Source organism: Nerophis ophidion, linkage group LG03 (genome assembly GCF_033978795.1).
Source record: "Nerophis ophidion isolate RoL-2023_Sa linkage group LG03, RoL_Noph_v1.0, whole genome shotgun sequence".
Lineage (NCBI taxonomy): Eukaryota > Metazoa > Chordata > Actinopteri > Syngnathiformes > Syngnathidae > Nerophis > Nerophis ophidion.
The window spans coordinates 4,756,751-4,777,296 of NC_084613.1; the positions used below are offsets into that span (position 1 = coordinate 4,756,751).

Consider the following 20,546-nt stretch of genomic DNA (forward strand, 5'->3'; position numbering starts at 1 on the left):
ATTCAGTTGAATATGCTACAAAGACAACATATTTGATGTTCAAACTGATAAACTTTATTTACTTTGCAAACAATAATTAACTTAGAATTTCATGGCTGCAACACGTGCCAAAGTAGTTGGGAAAGGGCATGTTCACCACTGTGTTACATCACCTTTTCTTTTAACAACACTCAATAAATGTTTGGGAACTGAGGAAACTAATTGTTGAAGCTTTGAAAGTGGAATTCTTTCCCATTCTTGTTTTATGTAGAGCTTCAGTCCTTTAACAGTCCGCTGTCGTATTTTACGCTTCATAATGCGCCACACATTTTCCATGGGAGACAGGTCTGGACTGCAGGCGGGCCATGAAAGTACCCGCACTCTTTTTTTTACGAAGCCACGCTGTTGTAACGTGCTGAATGTGGCCTGGCATTGTCTTGCTGAAATAAGCAGGGGCGTCCATGAAAAAGACTGCGTTTAGATGGTAGCATATGTTGTTCCAAAACCTGTATGGACCTTTCAGCATTAATGGTGCCTTCACAGATATGTAAGTTACCCATGCCTTGGGCACTAATGCACCCCCATACCATCACACATGCTGGCTTTTCAACTTTGCGTCGATAACAGTCTGGATGGTTCGCTTCCCCTTTGGTCCGGATGACACGATGTCAAATATTTCCAAAAACAAATGTGGAATCGTCAGACCACAGAACACTTTTCCACTTTGCATCAGTCCATCTTAGATGATCTCGGGCCCAGAGAAGCCGGCGGCGTTTGTGGATGTTGTTGATAAATGGCTTTCGCTTTGCATAGTAGAGCTTTAACTTGCACTTAGAGATGTAGCGACGACTTGTATTTAATGACAGTGGTTTCTGAAGTGTTCCTGAGCCCATGTGGAGATATCCTTTAGAGATTGATATCGCTTTTTGATAAAGTGCCGTCTGAGGGATTGAAGGTCACGGTCATTCAATGTTGGTTTCCGGCCATGCCGCTTACGTGGAGTGATTTGTCCAGATTCTCTGAACCTTTTGATGATATTATGGAGCGTAGATGTTGAAATCCCTAAATTTCTTGCAATTGCACTTTGAGAAAGGTTGTTCTTAAACTGTTTGACTATTTGCTCACGCAGTTGTGGACAAAGGGGTGTACCTCGCCCCATCCTCTCTTGTGAAAGACTGAGCATTTTCATCATGGCACCCACCTAGGGCTGGGCCATATATCGATACAAACGATATATGGCGGGGTTGTCTCTGTGCGAAATAGAAAATGACTATATCGTAATATTCGAGTATACGTTCTCACGCAGTTGCTTTTAGCTGCGGGCATTACACTACATGCGTTTCTCACTCCTTCTCATCCCTCCTTCTCACAGAGACGTAAAACAAGCCCGCCTTCTTACATACGTCACATACTCTCGCGCGTTTAGCGTCATACGCTCTCGCCGAGCAGAGAGGTAGCAGCATGGCTAACGTTAGCTGAGGCAGGAGGCGCAAACAGAGCAAGTTGAGTGACATTACAAGAGAGAGAGGGTGTGAAACTGATCACAAATGGAGGAAGAACAAATAATGCCCCAAAAAACAGCAGGGGGTCCATCATCTGGCGGTGGTTTGGCTTCAAGCTGGAAGATATTCAGCACACAACAGCAAAATACAAAGTATGCAGCAGAAGTGTTGCTATAAAAGGTAGCAGCACTACTAATTTGTTCTTTCTTTTAAAAAGTCACCAGAGAGAGAAAGAAGAGTATTTAATAAATACACTTTTGGTCAATTGACTTAGTTGTGATTTCCCTCTCTGCATGAAAGTTTAAAAGTAGCTTAAATTAATGCAGTATGAAGAAGAATGTTTTAAAGGGGAACATTATCAGCAGACCTATGTAAGCGTCAATATATACCTTGATGGTGCAGAAAAAAGACCATCTATTTTTTTAACCGATTTCCGAACTCTAAATGGCTGAATTTTGGCGAATAAACGCCTTTCTGTTTATCGCTCTGGAGGCGATGACGTCAGAACGAGACGTCTCCGAGGTAACACAGCCGCCATTTTCATTTTCAACACATTACAAACACCGGGTCTCAGCTCTGTTATTTTCGACTATTTTTTGGAACCTTGGTGACATCATGCCTTGTCGGTGTGTTGTCGGAGGGTGTAACAACACTAACAAGTTGCACCACTGGCCCGAAGATGCCAAAGTGTCCCCCGCCAGAACCCCATTGAATGTACCAGAGTGTCTCCACATGTTACCGGCGATGACAGACATGGCACAGAGATGTATGGATAACCTGCAGATGCATTTGCAACGATAAAGTCAACGAAATCACAAAGGTGAGTTTGTTGATGTTGACTTATGTGCTAATCAGATATATTTGGTCGCGGCGTGACTGCTAGCCAATCGATGCTAACATGCTACGCTAATCGATGCTAACATGCTAATTACCAGCGGTGCTAAAGCAGACATGGCACAGAGATGTATGGATAACCTGCAGATGCATTTGCAACTATATTACGTTTCCTTCCACCCACATTTAATGCGAAACAAACACTTACCAATCGACGGATTTAAGTTGCTCCAGTGTCAAAAGATGCGAAAGTCCTGATCGTTTGGTCCGCACATTTTTCCGGCGATTCTAACGCAGCTATTCGGCCATGCTATGGCTATGAATAGCGTCAATAGCTTCAGTTTTTTCTTTAATACTTTCACACTCCAACCATCCGTTTCAAAACATGCGTAATCTGTTGAATCGCTTAAGCCGCTGAAATCAGAGTTTGAATCCGAGCTAATGTCGCTATATCTTGCTGTGGTATTCCCATTGTTTGTTTACATTGGCAGCACTGTGTGACGTTACAGGGAAATGGATAGTGGTTTCGAAGATAGCGAAAGTAAGGCACTTTAAAGCTTTATTTAAGGATATTCCGAGACCGGTAACATTTTGAAAAAAACATAACAAGCCACTGGGAACTAATTTTTATTGTTTTTAACCCTTTTGAAATTGTGATAATGTTCCCCTTTAATGTAGACACATAGAATCGTCATACTGCTGTGATTATATGTATCAAGTGTTCATTCAAGGCTAAGGAAAAATATCGAGATATATATCGTATATCGTGATATGGCATAAAAATATCGCGATATTAAGAAAAGCCATTATCGCCCAGCCCTACACCCACCTGTTCCCGATTAGCCTGCGCACCTGTGGGATGTTCCAAATAAGTGTTTGATGAGCATTCCTCAACTTTATCAGTATTTATTGCCACCTTTCCCAACTTCTTTGTCACGTGTTGCTGGCATCAAATTCTAAAGTTAATGATTATTTGCATAAAAAAAAATTGTTTATGAGTTTGAACATCAAATATGTTGTCTTTGTAGCATATTCAACTGAATATGGGTTGAAAAGGATTTGCAAATCATTGTATTCTGTTTATATTTACATCTAACACAATTTCCCAACTCATATGGAAACGGGGTTTGTATTATTTTCACTTCTTCACTCTTTTTTCCCCCCATTTCATCCATCTCTTCCCTCACGACCTACCAATAAAAGCTTCAATCAAAAACATTTTTAGATTTGAAATGAATCCTCTGAATACTGCAGCTGTTTGATATCGGCATTATTTTATTTTGAACATGCTTATACTGTATCTACAGTGTATACATCACATATTCACTATTTCACATGACAATATGTCCAAAAAAGGAGTAGGGAGAGCTTATAATAATACATGTACTTGACTGGAAGTAAATTACAAAACAAGGAAAACGTAATCTAAAAATGGTGGAAGCATTATGACATGATTGTGTCACACACGTTACAAGTGGTGATGTTGTTAGAACGTCAGCGTTATTTCAAATTGTTTCTTACTCCGGTACTTTCTCTCCTGTGTGTGTTCTCAGGTGTCTCACAAGTGATTTTCGTTCAGTAAAACCTTTGTTGCACCTTGCACAGGAATATGGTTTTTTTCCAGAGTGTATTATCATGTGGTTTTTCAAATGGGGACGATGTGCAAAACCTCTACCACACACTGAGCAGATAAAGGGTTTTTCACCAGTATGCGTCCTTGTGTGTAAAACCAAGTCCGCCTTTCGCAGGTATCTTTTGTCGCAAATTGAGCACATGAATGGTTTATCTCCAGTGTGTGTTCTCATGTGCACTCGAAAATTCGATCGAATAGAGAATCTTTTGTTGCACCTTGAACACGTAAAAGGTTTTTCACCAGTGTGCATTCTTGTGTGTATTTTCAATTGTCCCTTCTGACAGAATCTTTTTCCGCAAACGGAGCACTCGAAAGGTTTTTCTCCAGTGTGTGTGCTCATGTGTATTTGAAAGTCTGTATTATCCCGAAAACCTTTATGACAAATTGAACAGAAAAAGCGTTTTTCGCCTGTGTGTATTCTTGAGTGCTTTTTCAGATGACAAGCGCGTTGAAACGTTTTGTCACAATCAGAGCACGTGAATGTTTTTTCTCCATTGTGTTTTCTCATGTGCAGTGCAAGGTTGGCTTGATCCGAAAAGCTCCTGTTGCATTTTAAACAGGCTAAATGATTTTCATCAGTAAAAATTGTCATGTGTCTTTTCAAATTTCTCTTAAGAGAAAATCTTTTATTGCAGACTGAACAACTGAATGGTCTTTCTCCCGTGTGTCTTCTTATGTGCTCTACAAGCGTTGACCGTTTCGAAAAGCTTTTTGTGCAGTGTGAACAGGAAAACGGTTTTTCTCCAGTGTGCCTTCTTATGTGTCTTATCAAATCACAATTTGCTGTAAAACCTTTACCACAGATTGAACAGGGAAAATCCTTTTCCCCATTGTGTATTTTCATGTGTGTTTTCAAATAATGTTTTTGGATGAAACCTTTACCGCAGATTGAACAGGAAAAGTCTTTTTCCCCACTGTGTATTTTCATGTGTTTTGTTAAATTACCATTTAGTGTGAAACCTTTACCACAGATTGAACAGGAAAAGTCCTTTCCCCCAGTGTGTATTTTCAGGTGTTTTTTCAGATTCCTATTTCGTGTAAAACTTTTACCACAGATCGAACAGATGAAAGGGGTTTCTCCGCTGTGTGTTCTCATGTGTGTTTTCAAATCTCTCTGTTGAAGAACTTTACTACAGATTGAACAGGGAACATCTTTTTCCCCACTGTGTATTTTCGTGTGTCTTTTTAGAAGAGCATTACATGTGAAACGTATACCGCAGATTGAACAGGAAATGTGTGTTCTCATGTGTGTTTTCAAATCTCTCTGAGTAAAAAGTTTACTACAGATTGAACAGGGAACATCTTTTTCCCCACTGTGTGTTTTCATGTGTCTTTTCATGTTATGTTGGCGATTAAAAGTTTTGTCACAGTGAGAGCATTGAAAGTGTGTGTGACGTGTCTTGATATCACCTTTGGACTCCTCTTCACTCTTCACAGTGACACCAGTCAATGGCTTCTTGGGGACACCAACTTTCTCCAGTTCTTCAATGTGGTTTTCCTCTCGACTGATGCTGTGTTCCTCCTCTTCTGCTTTAATGTGTGGGTCTTGAGGCTCCACCTCTTCCTCTTTGATGTGTGGGTCTTGAGGCTCCACCTCTTCCTCTTTGATGTGTGGGGGCCGTGGCTCCTCCTGCTTCATCCTGGAGGTCCACTCCTGCTGCTCAGGGAGAAGACCTTCTTCACAGACATCTGCAGAGCACAAAAGAACAAACACATGCTTTAGAAAAGTTGCACCAGAAAATGTTCTGATAAACAAAAACAAACTGCAGTTAAACCTGACATACTAACAAGAGAGCTGATCGCACACCTGAAGGACAAAAAAATTGAAATAAAATTGACCAAATCCTGTGCAAATCGTGGGAGAAATCAAGTAGGAGAAAGAGAAAGCAAGTTCAATCAATCAATCAATGTTTATTTATATAGCCCTAAATCACAAGTGTCTCAAAGGGCTGCACAAGCCACGACATCCTCGGTTCAGATACCACATAAGGGCAAGGAAAAACTCACAACCCAGTGGGTTGCAATGGAGGCAATGGACGTCGAGTGGGTCTAACATAATATTGTGAGACTCCAGTCCATAGTGGATCGAACGTAATAGTGAGAGTCCAGTCCATAGTGGATCTAACATAATAGTGTGAGAGTCCAGTCCTTAGTGGATCTAACATAATAGTGAGAGTCCAGTCCATAGTGGATATAACATAATATCAATCAATCAATCAATGTTTATTTATATAGCCCTAAATCACAAATGTCTCAAAGGATTGTACAAACCACTACGACATCCTCGGAAGAACCCACATAAGGGCAAGGAGAATTCACACCCAGTGGGATGCCAGTGACAATGATGACTATGAGAACCTTGGAGAGGACCTCAAGCAATGGATGTCGAGCGGGTCTAACATGATACTGAGAGTCCAGTCAATACTGGATCTGTCATAATAGTGAGAGTCCAGTTCATAGTGGATCTAACATAATAGTGAGAGTCCAGTCCATAGTGGATCCAACATAATAGTGAGAGTCCAGTCCATAGTGGATCTAACATAATAGTGAGAGTCCAGTCCATAGTGGATCTAACATAATAGTGAGAGTCCAGTCCATAGTGGATCTAACATAATAGTGAGAGGCCAGTCCATAGTGGATCCAACATAATAGTGAGAGTCCAGTCCATAGTGGATCTAACATAATAGTGAGAGTCCAGTCCATAGTGGATCTAACATAATAGTGAGAGTCCAGTCCATAGTGGATCTAACATAATAGTGAGAGTCCAGTCCATAGTGGATCTAACATAATAGTGAGAGTCCAGTCCATAGTGGATCTTTCATAATAGTGAGAGTCCAGTCCATAGTGGATCTAACATAATAGTGAGAGGCCAGTCCATAGTGGATCCAACATAATAGTGAGAGTCCAGTCCATAGTGGATCTAACATAATAGTGAGAGTCCAGTCCATAGTGGATCTAACATAATAGTGAGAGTCCAGTCCATAGTGGATCTAACATAATAGTGAGAGTCCAGTCCATAGTGGATCTAACATAATAGTGAGAGTCCAGTCCATAGTGGATCTAACATAATAGTGAGAGTCCAGTCCATAGTGGATCTTTCATAATAGTGAGAGTCCATTTCATAGTGGATCTAACATGATATTGTGAAAACCCAGTCCATAGTGGATCTAACATAATAGTGAAAGTCCAGTCTATCTTGGATCCAACATAATATTGAGAGTCCAGTCCATAGTGGATCCAACATAATAGTGAGAGTCCAGTCCATAGTGGATCCAACATAATAGTGAGAGTCCAGTCCATAGTGGATCTGTCATAATAGTGAGAGTCCAGTCCATAGTGGATCAGTCATAATAGTGAGAGTCCAGTCCATAGTTGATCCAACATAATAGTGAGAGTCCATTCCATAGTGGATCTAACATAATAGTGAGAGTCCAGTCCATAGTGGATCTAACATAATAGTGAGAGTCCAGTCCATAGTGGATCTAACATAACAGTGAGAGTCCAGTCCATAGTGGATCTAACATAATAATGAGAGTCCAGTCCTTAGTGGATCCAACATAATAGTGAGAGTCCAGTCCATAGTGGATCTGTCATAATAGTGAGAGTCCAGTCCATAGTGGATCTAACATAATAGTGAGAATCCAGTCCATAGTGGATCTAACATAATAGTGAGAGTCCAGTCCATAGTGGATCTAACATAATAGTGAGAATCCAGTCCATAGTGGATCCAACATAATAGTGAGAGTCCAGTCCATAGTGGATCTAACATAATATTGTGAAAATCCAGTCCATAGTGGATCCAACATAATAGTGAAAGTCCAGTCCATAGTGGATCCAACATAATAGTGAGAGTCCAGTCCATAGTGGATCTAACATAATAGTGAGAGTCCAGAGAGACTGGTCAGCAGAGATGTCCCCAACCGATGCACAGGCAAGCGGTCCACCTCTGGGTCCCGACTCTGGACAGCCAGCACTTCATCCATGGTCACCGGACCTGTACCCCACCTCCACAAGAGAGAGGGGATCAGAGCAAAAAAGAAAGCAGGTCAACTGGTCTAAAAAGGGGGTCTACTTAAAGGCTAGAGTATATATGCTACATAAAATCCCAGCAGTATGATGATTCTATGTGTCTACATTCAAACATTCTTCTTCATACTGCATTAATATATGCTACTTTGAAACTTTCATGCAGAGAGGGAAATCACAACTAAAAGTGTATTTATTAAACAGTTATTAAGCAGTGGCACAAACATTCATGTCATTTCCAGAACAAAAAGTGCAAGATTGTCAGAGACATTTTAAAACAAGCTATGAGTGCACTTTTGTGCATGATGTCACTAAGATGACATATCAAAAAAACACTAAATTAAAGTGCACTTTTGGTACAGAACACCACTGCAATAGTTAAAAACATAAAGTGCACTTTTGTGCATGATGTCACACAAAATATTTCAATAACCGTCAAACAAAAATGAGCTGCATATTAGGAAATCAAATAGTGTATGTCCTTCACTTTGTGCTAGGTTCCTACGAACGTTATCTTCTGTTGTAAACACCTTTTTTCATACGGTGTTAATGTGGAAATGGTTGCTTCGGCATTTCTTCAAGTATTTTCTTTTCTTTCTCAATTTCTTGATATTTTTTAACTTTTTCATCTTTAACTTCATCTTCATTTTCCTGAATTTCTTCAAGTTTTTTTTCTTCTTTACCATAAATTTTATCCTCATCACGATCTTCCTCATCGTCATAATCTTCATCGTCAACGTAAATTTCATCCTCAAAATAAACACCCTCTACGTATATTTGTTCGACGTAAAGTTCTTCATCAAAATCATCTTCTACCTTTTCGGCTACATTCTCCACTGGCTGTGCATCTGTTTCTTCAGCAGAGGGCGCCTCCTCTGCATCGCTGTTCTCACTCACTAGCCGGTCGCACTCTTCCTTCCTCTTCCTGGCCGACAGCTCGCCCTGGTGGTCGGCCATTGCCACTGCCTCCTGTTCAGTTTCGCCTTCCCAGTGGACGGTGTCGGCGCCGGCTTCCCCGGTGTCTTCCTCCGCTTCTTCTTCGGGGGGGGGGCACTCGTCCTTCTTTTTGGCCAACAGCTCGCCCTGTTGGTCTACCGATGCCACTGCCTCCTGTTCAGTTTCGCGTTCCCAGTGGACGGTGTCTTCCTTGGCTTCTTCTTCGGGGAGGCACTCGTCGCCTCCCCCCATCTGGTCCACCAGCGCTTGTAGCCTCTGGGTTTCCTGACGCTTTTCTACCAGCAGTTTGGTGTAACTGACGACGAGAGCCCAGATGACGTCATCGCCCTCCGCTTCCGATGGTCTTTCCAATGTAGGCGCCACTGTGACGGGTCTCCAGCCGTCCTCGTATGGGTTGCAGTGACACTCGGTACAGGACGCATCATAACAGGTTTGACTCAGGTTTATTGTTTCACTAAACGTTTTGTCGTGCCAGTCGGTTGCGCCCGTTTCTAGTGCGCCGGCTCTTCCTGCTCGTCGCGGCGCACCTTTCAGTGTCTGGTGGTTGCGGCTGCTGCGGGGGCTCATCTTGCTCTGGGTCGATCTCGTCGCTCTCGTGGTTGTCCGTTATTCCTTCTCCTACTCCTGCCACAATTGTTCCTCCCTCTCCCCTTTTATGCTGCAGCAGAAGATGTAGGAATTGAGCACTGGTGTGTTGTGTACGCACCTGACTCTGATGGCTGTAGTGTCACTCCAGCCGTGCCACGCCTCTCCGCTCTGCTGCATAATCCCCCTCCTGGCCGCCATCTTGGGCAGGACCACCATTTGCCCTGGCCCGCTGTCGGCTCCGCCTCTCCACATTGACATATTACGGGTGTCTGTTCGACATCTTCCCGCTTGAAGCCAAACCACCGCCAGACGATGGACCCCGTGCTGTTTTCTTTGGGAATTAATTCTTCCTCCATTTGTTACCAGATTGGCACCTTCTTTCTCTCGTATTACAACTCGCACCGCAGCTAACGTTACCCATGCTGCTACCTGTCTGCTCAGCAAGGGCATATGACGGGACAGTATGTGACGTATGTAAGAAGGAGCACTCGTTTTACGTCTCTGTAAGAAGGCGAGACAACAAAGAGTGAGAAGAGCCTGTAGTGTCATTTTGTGTCATAGTAGTCACTTTCTATATCGCACAGAGACAACCCCGCGACATATCGATATACTCGAGAGCCCTACATGTGCTGTTCTTACGCATAAATCTCTGGTAGACTGCATTATTCAAACCACAGACAATCTGTATCTTCATTTGGAACACACGCTACAACAACGCACAAATCCATTCCATGTGGAGGTTTTTTAAAGAAGTATTGATAGAAAAGTAACAACATCCAAATAAACAATGTTATTTTTACATGATGTCTGGCTTGTATATTCACCACTACACCTTTAAACTACGCCAACATGCCATATTGAATGTTAACCTTCATTTGACACGGCCTCTAGGTCACATTGTTGCAACCCAGCAATTTCATTATTGTTGATTAATGAAGCATTTTTATAATGCTTGTGTAAAAAAGCAAGTATATCTCCACCTTGAGAGAGAATGGTGGACCCTGGATGAACATGAGTTACAAACATTGGATTCGATGATATCTGGATGTTCTGCTTACTTGGACTGTGATGAAGCTGTGAGGACTCGGGTGGTTTCTCTTCATGGTCTTCAGTCTTCACAGAGACAACGGTCAATGGAAACTTGGTGGGATCAGCCTCCTCCTGCCCAGGAAGACACTCTCTCTCCCCTTCTTCTTGAATGTTGGAGGACTGCAGATGCTCCTCTTCTTCCATACCTTGGGGATGCTGTGCATCCTCCTTTTCCTCTTTAATATCAAGGGGCTGTGGATCCTCCTCTTCTTTTACACGGGGTGGCTGTGGATAGCCACGCTCCACAGTGAAGCCGCCCCCCTGCGGAGGAGGGAGACATCCTTCTTGATGTCCAATCAGCTGATGGATGTCTACAGGACACAAAACAAAACAAACATTTTAACTCTTACATATCATATTGTACATTATGGGTGTCAAACTCTGGCCTGCTGGATGAATCAATGGATTTGATATTGTTAAATGGATATTTCCATTTGCCGGTTAGTTTATGGAGCAAGCTATATCGGGATATGAGTTTTGATCCATACGGACCAGCCCTACACTAGTGTTAGACAGTGATAACCCTTGTGTGAACACCACATCCTTGTGTGGTGTTTGGGTCCATGGGCGCCGTTTTCATTTTTTATAAAAAGAAAAATGATACAATTAATGAATTTTTCAAACTGAGACTCACTGACTTTGGCCCATTTTCTGTGAAGAACATATCAGTATACATATTTAATGAACACACACACCATAAACCCCCCCTAAACATTTCTATTATATATAAGATGCCCGGGTCCACTGGACCCAGGGCTAATAGAAGTGTGGAAATTGATGTTCTGTGTACCACAACCACCCACCCACACATGGGCCAAAATGTAAAACTGAACAAAGCTGCAGGCCAAAGTTGAAGAAATTAACCTTTTAATAGGGACCCAAACAAGTTTTGCATTGAATATTGAACAAGCAAGGCTTATATAACTTTATAGTGACATGCAAAATCCACTTTCAAATAATAACAATAATAAAATATCAATGGCATATTCAGCACAGTGAGCAAACTGTGGTGCTGAATTTCCCCCAGGGATCAGTGAAGTACTTTCTTTTCTATATCAAATAAAATGTAAATAAAAAACAAATGCCTCTTTTCTATTTGCAGCCTTCTCAGGTAAATATCAAAATGAACTTTTTCCACAGGCTAATAATACATTTGAAAATAAAATAATGAACGAATCAAACATTCAAGCCTTGAAGTAGCAAGAGAGTGCATGAATAAAACCTTAATTATTGCTCAGTTTGCTACACTGATTTGCTTTAACACTGAATATGGAGCTTCTATAACTTAATAGTGCAAAATCAACTTTCAAAAAACAAACGAAAAAACATCAATGGTATATTAAATAAAATGTAAATAAACAGTTTAATACCTCCTTTATATTTACAGCCTTCTGAGGTAAATACCAACTTTAACTTTTTCCACAGGCTAATAAATTTGAAAAAAAATAATGGGTTGTGGGCGGCGGGGTTTGGTGTATATTGTAGCGTTCCGGAAGAGTCCGTGCTGCAAGGGGTTCTGGGTATTTGTTCTGTCGTGTTTATGTTGTGTTACGGTGCGGATGTTCTCCCGAAGTGTGTTTGTCATACTTGTTTGATGTGGGTTCACAGTGTGGCGCATATTTGTAACAGTGTTAAAGTTGTTTATACAGCCACCCTCAGTGTGACCTGTATGGCTGTTGACGAAGTATACATTGCATTCATTTACGCGTGCATACGAGCCGCTTACATTATGTGACTGGGTCGGCACGCTGTTTGTATGGAGGGAAAGCGGACGTGACGCCCCCCGATATTGCTGTCTGGGTGGAAATCGGGAGAATGGTTGTCCAGATTTTCGGGAGGGGCACTGAACTTCGGGAGTCTCCCAGGAAAATTGGGAGGGTTGGCAAGTATGAGTGTTAGCGGTGAATGCGGTGTATAGTACAGGCGGGCCAGCTCTAATGTTAATTTGATATTGCCTCAAGGGCCAAATTTGGCCTGCGAGCCAGAGTTTGACGCCCATGCTCCAGATTGTAAATACAATGCATATACTCTGATGATTAACTTGTGTGATGACTGTTTTATGCTGATAGTATATATTTGTACCATGAACTGATTAACGTGGACCCCAACTTTAACAAGTTGAAAAACTTATTGGGGTGTTACCATTTAGTGGTCAATTGTACGGAATATGTACTGTACTGTGCAATCTACTAATAAAAGTTTCAATCAATCAAAACTCTTTCAACATTTTGGGTTGCCGACCCAGTTTGCATGTTCTCCTCGTGACTGCGTGGGTTCCCTCCGGCTTCCTCCCACTTCCAAACACATGCACCCGGGGATAAATTGATTGGCAACACTAAAATGGTCCCTAGTGTGTGAATGTGAGTGTTGTCTGTCTATCTGTGTTGGCCCTTTGATGAGGTGGCCACTTGTCCAGGGTGTACTCCGCCTTCCGCCCGATTGTAGCTGGGATAGGCTCCAACCCCCCCTTTGCGACCCCAAAGGGAATAAGCGGTAGAAAATGGATGGATGGGTTGCCGACCCCTGCTTTAAATAAACAATGATTTGTCTCCTATTCTGAAATTGTCCTGTTTTCATGAACAATATAAAAACAAGGCAGTGCATCATCCTCACAAGACAATAAACAATTCATCCTTCTAAATACATAATTATTCAAGAATTGTGTAAATAAATAAACATGAAGTGAGCAAACAGGTGAGAGTAAGAAGTAAACAAACCTGTACTGAGTAAGACAAGTTGATGTTTCTTGAGAACAGCGTCCAGTAGTTGATGTTGTTTGGTTGAAGAAAGTTCCTCCTCGTACTCTGCCATCATTCCTTCGCACATGTTCACACAATCACGACACTTTACACTCACATTCAATCTTTATAATAACCCCCAAAAGGGACAAGCGGTAGAAAAAATGGATGGATGGAGTAACCCACGAGTCTCTTTGTTAGCAGCTAGCAAGCTAAGCTAAGTAGCGCTAAGCTAGCACGAGAAGACTAACGTATCCAAACACAAACTATCATGAACGATGTTTACTCCATTAAACGACATAAGTGTACACACTCCAACAGATTAAGAAGGCAGGACTTTAAAGACTACAATAACGTCGTCTTTATCAAACGCCATTTTTTTTAACCTACCTTCGTCCTGTTTTATTCGCGCGCTTGTTGTCAAATCTCGCGAGAACGCCAAAACTCGCCCTCCAGCACTGCGCGATGGCGCTGTTCTTAAAGCGACAGTACGACATATCTGGGAGGGGGACATCGCTACACATTTTTATTTTTGGTCGGAAAAACAGTTTTTAATTCACCTGGTTACCGACACACATTTAATTATATAATAACGCTGGTGTTATGGCTGACTCGCCGTCACTTTTATCCGTCCCAGAGCGCCTCCCATAGCTGAAATACATGAACTCCGCCACATGGTGGCGCCATTGTTTGAACAGTTACTTTTGCAAAATAAGCTGTAATTTAAAAAAAAAAACAAAAAAAAACAAAAACGTGGAAATATCTACTTGTCGTTAAGTTAGACCAGGGGTAGGGAACCTATGGCTCTTGAGCCAGATGTGGCTCTTTTGATGACTGCATCTGACTCTCGGATAAATCTCAGCTGACATTGCTTAACATGATAAGTAATAAATACTTCAACTTGTAATAAGTGTTAAAAAATAATGTTCAAAACATAAAACATTTTCATGCATTTTTAGTCCATCCATCCGTTTACTACCGCACCTGTTCAAGAAGTTGCGTTAAGAAGTTATTTATTTATTATTGGTTAGTGTGGGGCTTGTCCTCCTGGGGGTTCTTCAGACCAGCAAGCACCGACATGAGAGCCCGTTTCAGGGTTACAATATTGTTTTATTTTTCAATAAGTCTCCCAGTTGCTTTCCAGCAATTGTATTTTTCTCTTTCGTTCTCGCTCGCGCTCTGGCTCCAGCCCCAACCCCGTCTCTCCTCCTGGCTGCTGCTTATAACAGAGCGACAGGTGATTAGATAACAGGGCTCAGGTGGGCCATCTACGCAGCTCTTGCTGATTTCGAGGCCGGTCCTGGCAACACCCCAGTTTGCTGCAGGCCGGCGGGCCACGCTCCCTCCACAGTTAGCTTCAGAATAACAATTTTTTTTATAACAAAGAATAAGAGACCTATTATACTCTAGAAATGTTGGTCTTACTTAAAAATGCACGCGTTTAGTTGTGTTCAGGGTTAAAAAAAATATTATATGGCTCTTACAGAAATACATTTAAAAATATTTGGCTTTTTGGCTCTCTCAGCCAAAAAGGTTCCCGACCCCTGAGTTAGATATTTGGTTGACTTGATTCAGAGGCTTCGCGGTGGCAGAGGGGTTAGTGCGTCTGTCTATCTGTGTTGGCCCCATGGCCGGCTCTACGCAGGGGCAAGAGGGGGCGTAGCCCCCTTAAATAAATGTCTTGCCCCCTCAAATCAAAATTTCCATCTATCCATTTTCTACCGCTTATTCCCTTTCGGGGTCGCGGGGGGCGCTGGCGCCTATCTCAGCTACAATCGGGCGGAAGGCGGGGTACACCCTGGACAAGTCGCCACCTCATCGCAGGGCCAACACAGATAGACAGAAAACATTCACACTCACATTCACACACAATTTGACAAAGTAAATTTTAATAAACTCACAAAATTACTACATTACAAGTTGACAAAATTATCTGCACTAGCGGAAAAATCCGCCGAAAAAGGGACACACACGATATAGTAGTGTCGGCTTCCCTCTCATCCCTCCCTCCGCTGTGCGTGTATTCAACATTCCACAGGCTGCGCAGCAGACACACACCCGCACACACCCCTCAGCCCTCAGTAAACATCCAATCACTGTTGCAGTATGAAAGTAAAAGAAAAGGAAAAGTTGTCTACATTTATCATATACTTGTTAGGATGGGTGTATTTGTGTAGTCTTATCTGTCATAAACACGTTTGTCGTCGCAGACTTTCGGTGCTACGGAGTTCCTTTTTTTTTTTTTTTTTTTTTTACAACTTGACGAGAGCAGTGACAGCGGAGGCTCTGAGCAGCAGTGGTTTGGAAGGCAGAGAGCCTCCACTGTCCCTGTAACAAGCTACAAGTCATTTATGATACTGTTAATGAGGGTAAAAATGAAACATAAGGTATATATCCTGCTTAGCAGTCCTCTGCTGTCCTCTGTTCAGAGCGGAGTCCCTAGCAACGGCCCGTTTTACTTAGCAACGGTCTGGCAATCGACTGCTGGAATTCTTTTTCTGTTGTTTTTCTTGTAATTCTACATAGTCAACCTTTAATGTTTCAATCTACATTTTGCAATAAACAAATTATAAGTTTCATTTGATATGACCAAGACACCTAAAAACAAAAACACAGCCGTTTTCATCAATTTACAAGCAAGTGGGCAACACACATACATTGGAGTGAATGAATTTTGTGCCCACGTTCTGTTTTATAAATTAGTTTGAGATTCTTTTTTAATCATTATTCATCAGACTACCTTTCAGTTTTGTAAATATTGACTGTAGTGTGTGAAGTCCTACTTTGGGTCAGAATTTATTTGAGAGTTAGGCCATCCAGTTAGGATAAATGTTATGTTGTTGGGTGATAAAATCTGGATGAAGGATGTTTTATTTTATTTTATTCATTTATTTTTATTTTTCAGTCCCCCCCCCCCTGAGGGATTGCCACCTTATTGTGGTCAGGGGGTTTGCGGTCCTCAGTGACCATAAGAACTATACCAGCAGGAGCTTAGTCTTCAGGTGGGACACCCAAGTTGGACAGGTCTGAAGGTAGAGGCCTGACAAAGTGCAATCCACTACTCCAGGTTGGGGTCGGACACATAGCTAAAGACCCATTTCAATGAAGAAAGCATCGTTACTAGAAACACAGAAAAAAAAAGTGCTGGAGCATGATGTGTACACATGATGCCCCCTTCACATTTCTGACTGCCCCCTCATATAAGCATGCCTAGAACCGCCCCTGGTTGGCCCTGTGATGAGGTGGTGACTTGTCCAGGGTGTACACCACCTTCCGCCCGATTGTAGCTGAGATAGGCGCCAGCCCCCCCCCCGCCACCCCAAAAGGGAATAAGCGGTAGAAAAGGGATGGATGGATTCAGAGGTCCCGCCCACCTTGCCTGGATACCGCCCCCATTTCCTGCATGATGAAGACGTTGATGCTTTGGACTTCCTGCACGTCCTCCAAACCTGAATCATCGTGTCTCGTTCCTTTCACCAACACCACGTTGCATTGATTGATTGATTGATTGATTGAAACTTTTATTAGTAGATTGCACAATACAGTACATATTCCGTACAATTGACCACTAAATGGTAACACCCCAATAAGTTTGTGAACTTAAGTCAGGGTCCATGTTAATCCATTCATATCTAATGTATTGTTTATGTAGGATTTACACATGTATATATGACCTAACCATATCTGTAGTGGCAATCTTCACCTTCAAATGTTCAAATTTATTGTCACTACTCAACAGGTTTGAGGGAGTGCTCCTACGCAGCAGCAAACATTGCATTGAAGTGAGGTGCAGTCAGAAATCCAGTTAATGCATATTTATTAATAAACTTGCAGGGTGAATGAAACATACCATGGATTATTGTAGTGACATGGTGCCATATGTTCTCCTGTCTTTCCTGCCTGTTGTTGTTGTCAACGGTTTGTGCTCCCACACCTGAGTCCTTCCTCGTTTGGCTCACCTGTGCATCTATATATATGCCTTCCTCCCTGCACTGCTCAAGCAAAAAGCTCGCCACCTAGTGACAAAAGTAATGCCAACACAAAAATAAGGATGCCTTAAATAGCTCCTACACATATTGTTTCTTCAATTTAAAAATAGCTGACCGTTTTTTCCCCCCCTTCTCTGGGATTATATTCCCAATTTTGATCTGGGACGTCTGCTCCCTCATAGCATATAAGAATATTATATTACTGTTAAGCACACTATGAATAATAAAACACGTGTCCTTTATCATAGCTAAAAAAAGGGGGTGAAAATGAGTGGTATTCAGTGAGGTAAGATGCATTAAATGCGCTGACAGTTCATTGCTCCTGCCAAATGAATTGCACTGAGTGGAGCCGATCACCACTCCAAGATGGCGGCCCCGCGTCTCGTCAGCGCCAGTACGCAGTCGCGCTCCATGCTGCGTCTAGTTATAAGATGTCTATGGTTATAAGTAAGTTTACAGCCTCACTGATTTAACTAAACATCAAATAAAAGTTGCGTTACTTAGCCAATAAACGTTAGCTTACATTCAAAACTTACCCTTCTTTGTGCAACTTCAAATGTCGAAAAAAGTTGGAAGTTGTCGCATCTCCGTAGTAATCTTCGAACCGCATGATTTGCATACTGGAATTTGTTTTTTGTTGAACAAGTCGTAGTTTTAATACCAGAACGAAATTACTTTTGCTATCATTTTGCCTCACTGGCGCCTTGGTTGAGAGCTCTTCTTCGTTGGTTTTCCTGCAATTTGATTGGATGGATTCTGTGGGACGAAAATAACGTGGAAGAAATTTGATTGGCTGTTGTACTGACAGACACACGCGTGCACAATGGAAGATATGGAGCGCTCCTGAGTAACTTTTTCATCTTTGGGTTTTGGGGAAAGTAGCAAGTCTTTTGACACTTATTGGAATATGTTGTGTGACATCATGCACAAAAGTGCACTTTATATGTTTTTAACTATTGTAGTGGCGTTCTGTACCAAAAGTGCACTTTAATTTAGTGTTGTTTTGATATGTCATCTTAGTGACATCATGCACAAAAGTGCACTAATAGCTTGTTTTAAAATGTCTCTGACAATCTTGCACTTTGTTTTGGAAATGACATGACTGTTTGTGCCACTGCTTAATAACTGTTTAATAAATACACTTAGTTGTACTTGTACTGATACCTCTACCATAATTACTGTCTTGTAATTAATGTACATCACAGCTACCGGTATGTATGTATGTATATATATATATATATATATATATATATATATATACACACACACACACACACACACACACACTGGCTCACCTGCACTGGCTTCCTGTGCACTTAAGATGTGACTTTAAGGTTTTACTACTCAGGTATAAAATACTACACGGTCTAGCTCCATCCTATCTTGCTGATTGTATTGTACCATATGTCCCGGCAAGAAATCTGCCTTTAAAGAACTCCGGCTTATTAGTAATTCCTGGAGCCCAAAAAAAGTCTGCAGCCTATATAGCGTTTTCTATTGGGGCTCCAGTACTCTGGAATGCCCTCCCGGTAACAGTTCGAGATGCTACCTCAGAAGAAGCATTTAAGTCCCATCTTAAAACTCATTTGTATACTCTAGCCTTTAAATAGACTCCCTTTTTTAGACCAGTTGATCTGCCGTTTCTTTTCTTTTCTGCCACCCTCTCCCTTGTGGTCCGGTGGCCATGGATGAAGTGCCGACTGTCCAGAGTCGGAACCCGGAGTGGACCGCTCGCCTGTGCATCGGTTGGGGACATCTCTGCGCTGCTGGACTCTCACTATTATGTTAGATCCACTATGGACTGGACTCTCACTATTATGTTAGATCCACTATGGACTGGACTCTCACACTATTACATTAGATCCACTATGGACTGGACTCTCCCTATTATGTTAGATCCACTATGGACTGGACTCTCACTATTATGTTAGACCCACTATGGACTGGACTCTCACTATTATGTTAGATCCACTATGGACTGGACTCTCACTATTATGTTAGATTCACTATGGACTGGACTCTCACTATTATGTTAGATCCACTATGGACTGGACTCTCACACTATTACATTAGATCCACTATGGACTGGACTCTCACTATTATGTTAGATCCACTATGGACTGGACTCTCAGTATTATGTTAGATCCACTATGGACTGTACTCTCCCTATTATGTTAGATCCATTACGGACTGGACTCTCACACTATTATGTTAGATCCACTATGGACTGTACTCTCCCTATTATGTTAGATCCATTACGGACTGGACTTTCACAATATTATGTTAGATCCACTATGGACTGGACTCTCACTATTATGTTAGATCCACTATGGACTGGACTCTCACAATATTATGATAGACACAGTCGACGTCCAATGCTTTCAGTCTCTCCTAGAGGGGGGGCGGGGGTCACCCACATCTGCAGTCCTCTCCAAGGTTTCTCATTGTCATTCACATCGACGTCCCACTGGGTTGTGAGTTTTTCCTTGCCCTTATGTGGGCTCTGTACCGCGGATGTTGTGGCGTGTGCAGCCCTTTGAGACATTTGTGATTGAGGGCTATATAAATAAACTGATTAATTGATATAAATTGGTGTTCCGCTGTAGTAAAATGTATTATTATTTCGTGGACACTGTGGTTTTAGTGAAATATTAAGATTACTTGGGGAATTTTTCCCGACACTCGTGCTGTAAAGCAGGGGTGTCAAACTCAAATACAGAGTGGGCCAAAATGTAAAACTGGACAAAGTTGCGGGCCAAAGTTGAAAAAATTCACCTTTTAATAAGGATCCAAACAAGTTTTGCATTGAATTTTGAACAAGCAAGGCTTATATAACTTTATAGTGACATGCAAAATCCACTTTCAAATAATAATAATAGTAATTAAAACATACCAACGGCATATCAAATAAAATGTAATTAAAAATTGAATGCCTCTTTTCTATTTGCAGCCTTCTGAGGTAAATATCAAAATGAACTTATTCCACGGGCTAATAATACATCTGAAAACAAAATAATGCATGAATCAAACATTCAAGCCTTGAAGTAGCAAGAGAAAGTGCATGAATAAAATGTTAATTATTGCTCACTTTGCTTTAACACTGAATATGGAACAAGCAATATGGGGGGAATATGGTTTCATTTCTTTCTTCAAATGAGTCGACTTTCCAGTCTGGTCAAAGTCCTCCAGTTTAAAATGTCAGCTGCACAAA

General features: G+C 41.8%; 2 protein-coding genes across 15 annotated transcripts in view; one reads left to right on the plus strand and one right to left on the minus strand.

Moving 5' to 3' along the window:
• LOC133549012 (involucrin-like) overlaps window positions 1-20,546 on the plus strand; it is a 124,578-nt gene that overhangs the window by 74,412 nt on the left and 29,620 nt on the right. The gene's annotated exons all lie outside the window — the stretch shown is intronic.
• The window catches only part of LOC133549001 (zinc finger protein 892-like), a 70,919-nt gene that overhangs the window by 37,263 nt on the left and 13,110 nt on the right, over window positions 1-20,546 (minus strand). For 2 of the 14 annotated variants that reach the window (XM_061894026.1, XM_061894025.1), the window contains exons 5-6: window positions 10,578-10,919; window positions 5,507-5,637 (exon numbers count right to left, since the gene is read on the minus strand). The exons of 6 other annotated variants lie outside the window; for them this stretch is intronic. In XM_061894026.1, coding sequence (XP_061750010.1) covers window positions 5,507-5,637; window positions 10,578-10,919 — 473 coding nt within the window. 6 more of the 14 variants (XM_061894038.1, XM_061894030.1, XM_061894037.1 and 3 more) reach the window with 6 other exon arrangements.